Here is a 12,830-nt window from a genome sequence, read left to right as displayed (position 1 = left end):
GAATATTGTTAAGGGCCAATAATGCTTACTATCATACATTAGTCACCATGTCTGTGGACACATGTGTGTCCCCCCCGCCGCCGACAATCTCTCTGAAACTCAGTTCAAAACTTGAGCCCTGGAACTGACAGCTGTCTACTGAAAACATCTTTCTCGAATGCTGCCTAAGTTTGTTGCTGGTGACGTAAAGAGGTCAACCGGTGGCTCTTTTTACCACTAGTTTAAATGGGCACAGCGCCACCTATCGTACCGGGGCATGACGCGTCGGCCAATGAATCTATTTACTCACTGCCATGTATACGCGACCAATCGCAGTTGTCCAATTGAGGAGCATAGTCGAGCTATGGCTTTAATCAAATTAAGCTGTGCATGTAAACGTACTGAGTGGTACGAGGCTAACCATACAGTTAGCATTACATTACTAAACCCATCAAATTGAAGCTAGGGGAGCACTTCTGCTGTCATGAGCCATCTTCATGAGTAAAGTAAATATAGAACGGTTAATGTCTCTTAAAAATAAAGACAAGGTGTGTATTTTGAAGTAATGCTGCTTTTGTAGAATAGTCACTGACAGTAGTCAAATACCAGGCCTACAGCCATGCTACAAATACTGAACAAAGACAAAAGTCAAGGTTAAAAAGTAACATTTAGTTTATTCTTTTCAGGATACAAATGTATGCAGCAAAAAGGAAAATTTCTGATAGTGTAGCCATCCACAAGCAACAGCATGGATAACAAACTACTATTGATGGCCAAGTGTTCACCATTTACCCCTTACAGTCTCAGATTGAGGCTTCAGTGCCTTAAGGACGTGGGGCGGGGGCGGTGGAGGGAAACCGCTGAAGTATTTTTTCCTGGAGAGCATCTGCCTGCCTCGGCTGTATCCACCCTTGGACTGGACAATGTAGGTAGATGCAGACTGGTGCCTCACATTCTTTGGCCTCCGAACCAACTGGGAGCTGGGCAGCCGAGGAGCCTTCTTTAGTGGCTCGAAGAGGACTGGTTGTGGAGCGGCTTTACTTGAAGTTGAGTCCAAGGTCAAATCAGCCACATAGCTGGGATAAACAGGTGTTTCAACCGGAGCAGCCTGGGCAACGTAATCTGAATTACTGTAGAAAACCGGCTCCTCTCTGGTCATGTAGCGATCAGAGGACCAACTGCTTTGCTGGACCACGTTCACAGTGTCATCGTTGGAGGGGACACCCTCTTCTGAAGGAAGCTGTGCATTTTCAGCAGCTGGGTATTGAAAAACATCCTCATAGACAAGGTTAGGGGAGTAGCTTTGTGAACCATATGGTTTACCAGCTGGGACATCGTGGTTCAGTGAAGAGCTAGAGTAACCCCCTTTAGTGTCAGTACTAGATACTGCATCAGCCTGCAGAGTCTGTGCGCTAATGGTCGGAGCTACCTGGGCCCAGCTGGAGAATACCGGCTCCTCTCTGGTAATGTAGCGATCAGAGGACCAACTGCTTTGCTGGACCACATTCACAGTGTCATCGTTGGAGGGGACACCCTCTTCTGAAGGAAGCTGTGCAGTTTCAGCAGCTGGGTATTGAAAAAGGTTCTCATAGACAAGGTTAGGAGAGTAACTTTGTGAACCTTCTTGTGCACCAGCTGGGAGGTCGAGGTGCAGTGAAGAGCTAGAGTAAACTGCACCATCCTCCAGAGTCTGTGCTCCAACAGTCAGAGCTGCCTCTTTTCCGGACCTGTAGGAAGCATAGGACAAAGTACTTGGCTGGTCGGCATAGATTAGTGAACCCTGTCGTTCACCAGCCTGGAAGTTGAGGTGCTGGGCGGGATTAAAGTACCTGCCACTTTCAGACTCCAAATTATGACCACTACTGAATGCACCATCATCCATCAATATATCTAGAGTAGGTGGGAGCAGGTCAGAGCCTGCTTTTCTCAGTTTTGAAGACTGTTTGGTAGATGGCTTATATGCTGATGGGAACTGAGGCTTTCTGCTGCCCCACTGCTCCTCAAACGAGTAATCATGCTGGTAGGGTGAGTTTAGAGGGAATGTCACTGGCTTGACAAGTTTCTGGTCTTCAATCTTAGCATTTTTCTGTCCAAACTCCACAGCTCCACCTCCCTGGTTCCTGGCCCCTTCCTTTGGGGTCAACAGTGGCTGCTTTGGATCTGCAACTAGTGGGACTTTTTTGCGTCGGTCTGAATATCCTTTTGCTAGGCTATATGCATCAAACATTAGGGTTTTTGAAGTTTCTAGCTTGTCATCTGTATCACCCCCAATGTCAGGATGGTCAGTCTTGGAGGTATAGCTGTAACCTAAAAACAAACAAAAAAAAACATACTAAGTGACATTGTGAATGAAACAAGTAAAAACAGTATTAAATGTGTAATGTTACCCCTTAGTGATGGGAAAGGAAGAGTTCCACCAAACAGCAACAAACAAATCCAAGACACTCTACAATACAAGAAAAAAAAATGTATTCAGTTACACCAATAACTTAAGAGACAAGCCAAAAGCTACAATGCCAACTCTACCTGAGAATGCACCCAACAGCCATGGCTATTACAGTAGAAGCAGCACACTATATTCAACGTATTTTCCAGACTGGTTGGTTGGTTGGTTGGGGCCAAACCAGACCTACAGCACTGTTGCACTGTTCCTCTGCTATCTCGTTATATAGTGGCCCTGCAACCACTCAACACCAAAGCATTAGCAGCTGTTAGCCTATGAAACATAATCATCCACATCAGACACAGGTGTGCTATTTGCACAACCATGTTCTTTATCTGCCTTCTTTATTGCCACTGGTTGCAAATCTCTATTTCTGATACTGCTCAGATACTTCAGCTCACTACACTACAGTTTGTCTCATTTTGAGTCCCTTGGCAGGACGACGGGCTCTTAAAAGCATAGTGAATAAAAGATTCACTGCTATGGACAAAACTTCAATGTTGTATCAGATATGTATGTCTATGAACCCATGCGTCCTCCTAAAATCACACTGATACTTTGTTGATATGCTGTGAAACAAACATTTGAATCCACTTATTCAGTTTGATGGTCTTATACATGACTGTGTCTTTGGGAGGGTGGCCATGTTTGTAGTTTCTGCAAAAAAATTTCATCATCGTTCAAAAAACTCTCTGTTTTGAATAATTTTGCTTAATCCCCCCCTCCCGGGTTGCCCAGTCTGCTGTGATTGGTCAGCATGCCCACTCTGTTGCGATTAGTCAAACGCTTTGTGCTTGTCTGCAAATTCACCCCCAATGACACATTGCCGGTGTCAACGGCTTTAATTCAGCCCTACCAGTCTTTTTGGGAGGGCCAGATTCAGACAAATTCAAGATCAAGATTCAAGATATTTATTTGTCACATGCATAGTATAGTATCATACAGTGAAATGAAAAAGTGAAATCAAGTAAAAATAAAGTAACAGTAAACAGTACTGTCGACAACAGGTCTACCTGAATATTAACCTATTACATCTAATTATATATTTAAATTAGTTGAGATAGCATTCAAAGATTTGTTTATTTTACATTGACATGGCCGATGGCACATTGTCAAAGTTGTATATATATAAAAAGGGGAGGTCACTATAATTAAAAATAAAAATATATCATTTTATTCAACCATTTTAGTGGAATTAGTGTAATACATAAGGTTTGATAGTGAGGAACATTCTGAAAAAGCCATACATATTTTACATTTAAATTAGTAATGAGTAGCAAATCTGCAAAACTGGAAAAGCTGGCATGAGGGTATATACATATATCTTGTGTCCTATAATTCGATTTATAACTGGGCCTAGACAAGGTATTCCCCTGAATATTACAATTAAAATAGGTGATTTTTTAAATGTCGAGCTACAAAGGCAAAAATAACTACAATATTCTTGAGGTGGAAGACTGCGGCAGGAGCTTGTGCGGCACGAACAGTTGCCATGGTGATTAAATGGCAGACTAAAGACAGTAGGGGGGGGGGGGGGGGAGCAACCATGTGCACCCTCTGGATGGCAGGCAGATCCACATGCCAAACCAATCAAGCATTTCTCCAGTGGCGGTGGGTCAATAGAGGGCACTAAGACGCCACCCCTCCGTGAAATATTCACTCAAATATATCTAACTATGATGAACTATGATGAATAAACCATTAAAAATATGAAATAAATCAACAAAAATACATAGCCTGCCAACCATTTAAATGCGTCTGAACGTCAATTCTTTGGACTAGGCTTGTTATTGGTCAATCTAAATAAAGCCCTCCTTCATGTCAGTAGCTCTGGCCACGATGAAGTCTATGTGAGCTCGCAAACTTTTTGCTGTTCATCAAGCAGAGACAGCTTTTCATTGGCACATGAAAATTCCACCTTGGGTCGCAATTTTGTGCGCCCCAGGCCAATGGCGTTTTTTTCATATTTTTTTTATCACCACATGATTGGACAATTCAGCTAATCAAATAGGCTACCTCCCTCAGCAGCATTCGCACAACACATATACATGCAGAGAAGAGATAGATCGCTAACTAGCAGAGAGTTGTAAAAGCCTTTTCCACCCATTTCAGTGGAGGAATTGGACTCCCCAAGCAATATTATACTTAAAGGAGCAAGTAAGTTAAGTTAATTTAGTCATTCGGCCTGTAGCATATGAACAAAAGACTCAGAAAGAGACTCAGAAAAAAAGGATGCTATAGGAAATTGATGATGTCTCAATATCAGAACAATGGGTAAGCTTGTAAGCTTGTCCAGGCCCTGCAAGTCAGGATGTAGGCTTTGAATCTGAATGAATAGTAATGGTACTGGCCATCCCCAAAATGCACCAGAATACAGGAAATCAAATCGACCAAATTCAATTAGACCCTGTCTATTACTGCGTCTCACCCATTCACTCTATTACGCATTTCTCTGCTGATCTACCATATCTTTGGCATGGGAACATTCATACATAAGCTGCTTTCACATATGACCTCCGTCTTTTCTCCGCATTTGTGAAGCAGGAGGTTCGACCGTGAGGGTCATTCACACTTATTCACACTTGATGCCCGATATGCGGAGATCGGTGTCAGTAGAATCTCCGGCTGCTTAAGGGGGGCGGGCTTGCAAGGGGCGGCATATGATGTAGGGTCGCAAGAGGCGGGATTGGGTTTGTTTTGGTTTGACCGCAGACAGCACGCAGGCAAAACGGGCAGAACTCATCGCGATCATGTTAAATGTTGCTGCAGCGATGCATATATTCCGTTGCATCCACAACATCTGCATCGATCGATGAAAGATTGGAGCATAAGTTACAGACAAATAGAAGAAACGACGAACAAGAAAGGCGTCACGAACGACTGCGTTACTGGAGGAAGAGAGCGCCTATTTTTGCTTCCTTTCACATCTAACAAACACACTGGGACACCCCCCCCCCCCACCCGCCAACAACTCCGCCAGCCCGTAATCCCCCCCCCCCCCCCCCCGTCAACAACTTCGGGGGGGGGGGGGGGGGGGGGGGGCCCACTGCTGGGACAAATGTAGTTGATTTCTGTGTTTAACTGAGAAAGTGGAGTGGAAGGACGGGACCCTATAATGTTCAGCTAACTGTTGTCAATAATAATTGTTACGAGAGTAGCGCATGTGTGTGCGCGAGAATGGCTCTGTGTGTGTGTGTGTGTGTGTGTGTGTGAGCGAGGAGAGCGAGCGGTAGCGTGTGTCAGTTTAGTGAAGTAATGAACGAGTCCGGTTGTGTCTGTGCAAACGTGTAGGCCCTACTGTAAAGTTAGTGAAACTAAGAATAAAGTACACAGCCTGTCAATAATCGGTGGCCGCTTCATTCCGACCATATTCAAACCTATAAGCAGACCCACTGCCATATTTTTTAAACCATTCAGCGAACAAAAGGCAATTATTGATTAGGGTGCGGGTGCCACTCAATGACATGCAAACGTAGACCGAAGCGTCATCAACACGCCCACTCAACTGGTGTGAAATGCCGACATCCTACTGCTCATTCACATAAGGTAATTAGCATTTCCTACGGAGAACATACTACCTCTGGGGTAGTATTTTTTCAGGAGGTCCAACGTCAGGATAGGTCATTCACATATACAGCACCTCCGTAGAATCTACGCAGAACAGACGGATGTACGTCCATATGTGAAAGCAGCTATTGTTACGAGAAATTACCGTTCTAAATGAGGCAAAGACAAACTTTGAACAGCTTAATTTTCCATCATTGATTGCTCATCTTGGAATAGGAAACAATTATTTCTGACACGCTAGATGCATACGTGAACAAGCAGAATAAATGAAGTATTGACCAAAAACAGTACCCGTCTTTGGTTGGTCCATTTGATAGGTGTAGGTACAAGGCTATCGATTTTATTATTAAACCCATAATTTAATGCTAAAGTAGCTCTTCTGCTGTCATGAGCCAGCTTGAGCATTTTAAAGACAAAGTTAAATGGCTTTTAAAAACAACATAAGGTGTGAATTTTGATAGTGACACTAGTCTACAAAAGCTGACAGTCAAGTCAAATGGCAAGGTCTGCAGCCATGCTGCAAATACTGAACAAAGACAAGTCAAGGTTAAAAAGTAACATTTAGTTTATTCTTCTTTTTCTACAAACTTGTGCAGCAAAAGGGAAAATTTCTGATAGTGTAGCCATCCACAAGCAACAGCATGGATAACAAACTCCTATTGATGGCTAAGTATTCACCATTTACCCCTTACGGTCTCAGATTGAGGCTTCAGTGCTTTAAGGATGTGGGGGGGCGCTGGAGGGAAACCGCTGAAGTATTTTTTCCTGGAGAGCACCTGCCTGCCTCGGCTGTATCCACCCTTGGACTGGACAATGTAGGTAGATGCAGACTGGTGCCTCACATTCTTTTGCCTCTGAAGCAACTGGGAGCTGGGCAGCTGAGGAGCCTTCTTTAGTGGCTCGAAGAGGACTGGTTGTGGAGCAGCTTTACTTGAAGTAGAGTCTAAGGTCAAATCAACCACATAGCTGGGATAGACAGGTGTTTCAACCGGAGCAGCCTGGGCAACGTAATCTGAATTACTGTAGAAAACCGGCTTCTCTCTGGTCATGTAGCGATCAGAAGACCAACTGATTTGCTGGACCACATTCACAGTGTCATCGTTGGAGGGGACACCCTCTTCTGAAGGAAGCTGTGCATTTTCAGCAGCTGGGTATTGAAAAACATCCTCATAGACAAGGTCAGGGGAATAGCTTTGTGAACTTTCTTGTACACCAGCTGGGAGGTCGAGGTGCAGTGAAGCACTAGAGTAACCCCCTTTAGTGTCAGTACTAGATACTGCATCAGCCTGCAGAGTCTGTGCGCTAATGGTCGGAGCTGCCTGGGCCCAGTTACCTGAATTACTAGAGAATACCGGCGCCTCTCCTCCAGTCATGTAGGAAACATAGGACAAAGTGCTTGGCTGGTCCTCATAGATTTGTGAAACCTCTGGTTTACCAACCTGGAAGTTGAGGTTCTGGGTAGGATTAAAGTACCCACCACTTCTAGACACTTCAGACACCAAATTAGGACCACTACTGAATGCATCTTCAGCCATCAACTGATGTGGATTAGGTGTGATCAGGTCAGAGCCTGCTTTTCTCAGTTTTGAAGAGGTAGAAGGCTTATAAGCTGATGGGAACTGCGGCTTTCTGCTGCCCCACTGCTCCTCAAATGAGTAATCATGCTGGTAGGGAGGTCTTAGAAGGAATGTATGTGGCCTGACAAGTTTCTGGTCTTCAATCATGGCATTTTCTTGTCCAAACTCCACAGCTCCACCTCCCTGGTTCCTGGCCCCTTCCTCTGGGTTCAACAGTGCCTGATGTGGAGCTGCATCTAGTAGGACTTTGTCTCGCCGGTCTGAATATCCTTTTACTAGGCTATATAAATCCAACATTCCAGTTGGATAATTTGATAGCTTATTATCCTCACCCATAATGTCAGGATGGTCAGTGGATGGATATTTGGTATATTTGTACCCTAAGAAAAAAAAAAAAAAAACACCAAGTGAATGTGAGAATCAAACAAGTAAAAACGGTGTTCCATGTGTAATGTTACCCTTCTTTGATGGGAAAGGAAGACTGCCACCAATCAGCAACAAAGAAATCCAAGACAATCTGCAATACAAGAAAGAATGTTATTCACACGTTGATCAACATTGAAAATAAGAAAATGTTCTTAATTGTTTTTATCTGGAAAAATAAAGGTTACAACAACACAGTTACACTGATAACTTCAGAGAACAGCCAAAAGCTACAATTCCAACTCTACCTGAGAATGCACCCAACAGCCATGGCTATTACAGTTGAAGCAGCACACTATAGTCAAAGTAGTTCCCAGACAGATTGGTTGAGGCCAAACCAGACATAAAGAACTGTTGCATTGTACCTCTGTTATCTCTTTATATAGTGGCCCTGCAACCACTCAACACCAAAGCATTAACAGCTGTTAGCCTTTGCAACATAATCATCAAAATCTGAATTAGGTGTGTCATTTGCAAAACAATGTTCTTTACCGGCCTTCTTCATTGACATATGTTGCAAATCTCTCCATGTGTCAACATAATAAAAAATATTTTGGCCTTTTTAGGATACATCTGATACTGCTCAAATACTTCAGCTCACTACACTACAGTTTGTCACATTTTGAGTCCCTTGGCAGAACGGGCTCTTAAAAGCATAGTGAATAAAAGATTATCGCTGACTGCTATGGACAAAACTCCCATGTTGTATCAGTTGTGTGTATTTCCATGTCCATGTCACGCTGATACTTTGTTGATATGCTGCGAAACAAACATTTGAATCCACTTATTGTGTTTGATGGTCTTTTACATGGCTGTGTCTTTGGGAGAGTGACCACCATGTTTGTATTTCTGCGCTCACACCATGGACATAAAAAAACATGGATTGAACTGACATTGAGCACAAAAAGCATCAACATTTTTCCTCATATGCATGAACACATGGGTAATCTAAAGTTTCAGATAAGACATTGGACAGTTGTTGAAAAGGAAATTGACCTTTTGACCCCAGCGATCCCCCATGGCCTCAGAATGTGACCCTGTGGCGATGTATATTCATATGGAGCGCATGGTGACGTGTGGCGCTAGCTTGATCTATGCAGTGCTTTAACTAGCCATAGTTCATATATATTGTAGTGTCATGAGCATATTTTATATTATATGAAACATGTTTTAAATGTTAGAGACTCAATGTATTCACGTAATAGTGATTGTTTTGTTTGAAAGTTGGTATAATGTTGACAACCTAACATTAGACTTTACATTTTATGTCTTAAAGATAATGAAGTTGGGCATAAAGCCTGCTTTAGGCACTTGTAATATAGGATACACTCAGCTCAATTTCTTGAGCTGAACAACTTTTTTCCATTATGAAATGTGTTTTGGTTGACTATAGAAACCATGTGGCACCTCTTGGGATCACAGGCTACAGTTTGAGTACTTGGTACTCGGTAGTAAGCATTGTGTTTCAAGTGTCCATCTTGGCTTAAACTGCTAGTATGGGCAACTTGATGTATGGCCATACTTTGCAGTCGTGTGTCTTTGGAAACTTAGACTAAAGCTTTATAACCTAGTTGGACTCTACCAATGAGGGACAGTGCTTTCAGACTGCCAAAGTCTGTGGACACATGAGGCTTGGAAATAGTAAAAACTGACAGCAATGAATAACCATCGCAGGACAAAGGGAGATAAAAATGATATATATAGTGCCCGTGCTTAGTTGGTCCATTGAGTCAAGTACAAGGCTAACCATGCAGCTAGCATTTCATTAAACACATTCAATAGTGCTAGAGCTCTTTTTCCATCATAAGTACTATTAAGAGTTTTAAATGGCTTTTAAAGACAACAAAGTGCATTTTGATGTAATGCAGCTTTTGTAGAATAGAGTCACTGACAGTTGAGTCAAGGTCTGCAGCCATGCTACAAATACTGAACAAAAACAAGTTAACTTAGTAGTTTATTCTTTTCAGGGCACAACCTTTTATGTTGAAAGCAGAAGGAAAAGCATTTCAGAATTATTGACGGTATAGTCAGTGTAGGCATCCACAAGCAACAGCAGGAACAAAGAAACTGCGATCGCTGGCCAAGTGGTCATCATTTGCCCTAGTTTTGCTCAGAGTCAGGTCTCAGCGCCATAAGGACAAATGGGGGTGGTGGCGGGTAACCACTGAAGTATTTCTTCCTGGAGTACACCTGACTGCCGCTAACATATCCACTCTTGGATTGGACAAGGTAGGTAGATGCGAGAGCGTCTCCGGTCATTGGAACTGCAGCTAGTGGGACTTTGTTGCTTCGGTCTGAATATCCTTTTGCTAGGCCATATGCATCAATCATTAGAGTTTGAGAAGGTTTTAGCTTGTCATCTTTAGCACCCCCAATGTTAGTATTGGAGGTATATTTGTACCCTAAGACAAAAAAAAAAAAAATTGACGTAGTAAGTGAAAGTGAGAATCAAACTAGTAAAAACAGGGTTACATGTGTAATGATACCCCTTAGTGATGGGAAAGGAAGACTGCCACCAATCAGCAACAAACAAATCCAAGACACTCTGCAATACAAGAAAAATTGTTATTCAGTTACACCGATAACTTCAGAGAATAGCCAAAATATACAATGACAACTCTACCTGAGAATGCACCCAACAGCCATGGTGATACAGTATAAGCAGCACACTCTATTCAAAGTATTTCCCAGAAAGTTTGGTTGGGGCCAAACCAGACCTACAGCACTGTTGCACTGTTCCTCTGCTATCTCTTTATATAGTGGCCCTGCAACCACTCAACACCAAAGCATTAGCAGCTGTTAGCCTATGAAACATAATCATCCACATCAGACACAGGTGTGCTATTTGCACAACCATGGGCTTTATCTGCCTTCTTCCTTGACACATTTTTCAATGCACATTTTGCATTTTGTGACCACCATGTTTGTATTTCTGCGCTCACACCATGGACATAAAAAAACATGGATTAAACTGGCATCAAGCACAAAAAGTTGTTTATTTTGCAGCGCATCAGCAAAGTATCAGCACACTTTTAAGGGGGCACATGGGTCCCTACATGGACATACATACAAATATCTGATACGACATTGGAGTTGCGTCCTTTTTTTATCAGGACATATACCTGAGCAAAGGGCCATTTAAAGTTTCTGATACGACGTTGGACAGTTGTTGAAAAGAACATCAACGTTTTGACCCCAGCGAACCGTTATGGCCTCAGAATGTGACCCTGTGGAGATGTGTATTCATGTATGCCGCCCAGCATCCAGCGACTTCAGAGGCCACAGCCAGGGAGAAAGCCCCTCCTATCTACCTGTATTGTCCAATCCGAGGATGGATACCCCCAGGCAAGAGAAAATACTTCAGCGGTTTCCCTCCAACTGCCCCCAATTGTCCTTATGGGGCAAAGACCTGAATCTGAGACCTTAATGTTTAAATGGTGTTAAATGTTTAAACACTTATTGTTGTTCTTGCTCCTGCTGTTGCTTTTGGATGGCTACACTGACTATACTATCAATAATTCTGAAATGCTTTTCCCTTTATCAGCATAAAAGGTGGCTACCCTGGAAAGATTAAACTACTAAAAGTTACATTTTGAACTTGATTTTCATCTTTGTTCTGTATTTGTAGCATGGCTGCAAATTAGCACTTATGTTGACTTGACTGAAGTCTAGCCAAGTAATATCAACAATCTCCAATATTGCACTACTCAATTACCATGGAAATCCAGAGTTCTCGCGAGAGCACAATTTGAATTTGCTCAGCGAGTCACTCTGGGAACAAGCAATATACTCACTCCCCAATTGCCCAAACCCAGAACATTAACCAATCACATCGGTGTATCTGATATAGGCGGGCCAAAAGCTGAAAAAACTGAGAATGAGGTAGCCCTACAGTCTGTCCAAACATGAACAGACAGACACAAGTTAGTTGGACTACATGATCCTATGAACCACTATACTTGAGTTGTAATTGTATAACAAATATTTGATAAAAATGTAGGCCTCCTAAAACCCTTTGCTTCAGGGAACCACGGATGTCATAGCGCACCCTTTGGGCGGGCGGGCTTACTGCATGCAGTCCTCCCTGGTGAACCCCATGCTCTTATCTTCTGGCCATTGTCTGGCCTCTTCTACAGGCAATGGAAACAATCTGCCATAAAGGAAGGAACCATCTCTTCTGTGGTGTGTGACCCACGCAAACAGCTCTCTGACTGTTTTAAGAGAACATAAAAAGCACATCTGTTTCCCAGCTGTACCGTATATATGTGTCATGCGGGGCTGCAGTGAATGTAAATTAGCTCATTACTCATTCCTCTAACTTGTCTGTGGCTGTGGTGGCCCCAAAGTATTGTTGCTTGTCTTGTTTCTTGATTCAGTTACACAGCATGTGTCCTTCTTACCTTCAAATCACATTGCAATTTCTAATTATTTCAATCAAATGGAACATTGTGTGCTGTGCTGTTCGCTCAATAAATCAGGACAGAGATGTCCTTACGGCTCAGTCATTAACAGGGAGCAGTCTGCAATCTTAATTGGCTCCTACAGAGGCCGGAGCAGACTCAACTCGAAACAGAAACAGAACATTTCCCTCACTAATAGCTGACGGATGGGATTTCTAACAAATGACACAGAAATAGCAGCTCTTCAATCTTAACTACGGCATCTTTAATATAGTTTACTTGCCACCGGTTCAGTGGTTCACTTCCTATTTAGTTACTGCAGCTAGAAAAGCCGAATCTTGCTGGTCCAGCTCTTGGAAATCGGCGAGAGAACGTAATGAAGGAGTAGCCGAAATGCTGCTTGCTCTGTGAAGGGAAATGACAAGTGGCAATGATCAAGCA

The 12,830-nt window shown here is 42.9% G+C and overlaps 2 protein-coding genes across 2 annotated transcripts; both read right to left on the bottom strand.

Annotated features, from left to right (window-relative positions):
* Positions 1-778: 778 nt before the first annotated feature.
* LOC311373584 (uncharacterized protein) lies at positions 779-2,528 on the bottom strand (the record flags this gene model as incomplete). Its single annotated transcript, XM_084490317.1, has 3 exons — positions 779-2,286; positions 2,367-2,425; positions 2,506-2,528. Coding segments are annotated over 3 exons (1,590 nt in total), but the record flags the coding sequence as incomplete, so codon positions are not given.
* Positions 2,529-3,133: 605 nt separating this feature from the next.
* On the bottom strand, positions 3,134-10,635 carry LOC311373583 (uncharacterized protein; the record flags this gene model as incomplete). Its single annotated transcript, XM_084490316.1, has 6 exons — positions 3,134-3,220; positions 6,682-7,846; positions 8,025-8,083; positions 10,129-10,391; positions 10,476-10,534; positions 10,613-10,635. The coding sequence occupies 6 exons, from the start codon at positions 10,633-10,635 to the stop codon at positions 3,134-3,136; spliced, it is 1,656 nt and encodes a 551-aa protein (XP_084346442.1).
* Positions 10,636-12,830: the final 2,195 nt, after the last annotated feature.

The sequence above is a fragment of the Micromesistius poutassou genome (genome assembly GCF_964030765.1).
Source record: "Micromesistius poutassou genome assembly, contig: SCAFFOLD_4826, whole genome shotgun sequence".
Classification (NCBI taxonomy): Eukaryota; Metazoa; Chordata; class Actinopteri; order Gadiformes; family Gadidae; genus Micromesistius; species Micromesistius poutassou.
Note: the sequence above shows the minus strand (reverse complement) of the source record. Positions and strands in the feature narration are given on the sequence as shown.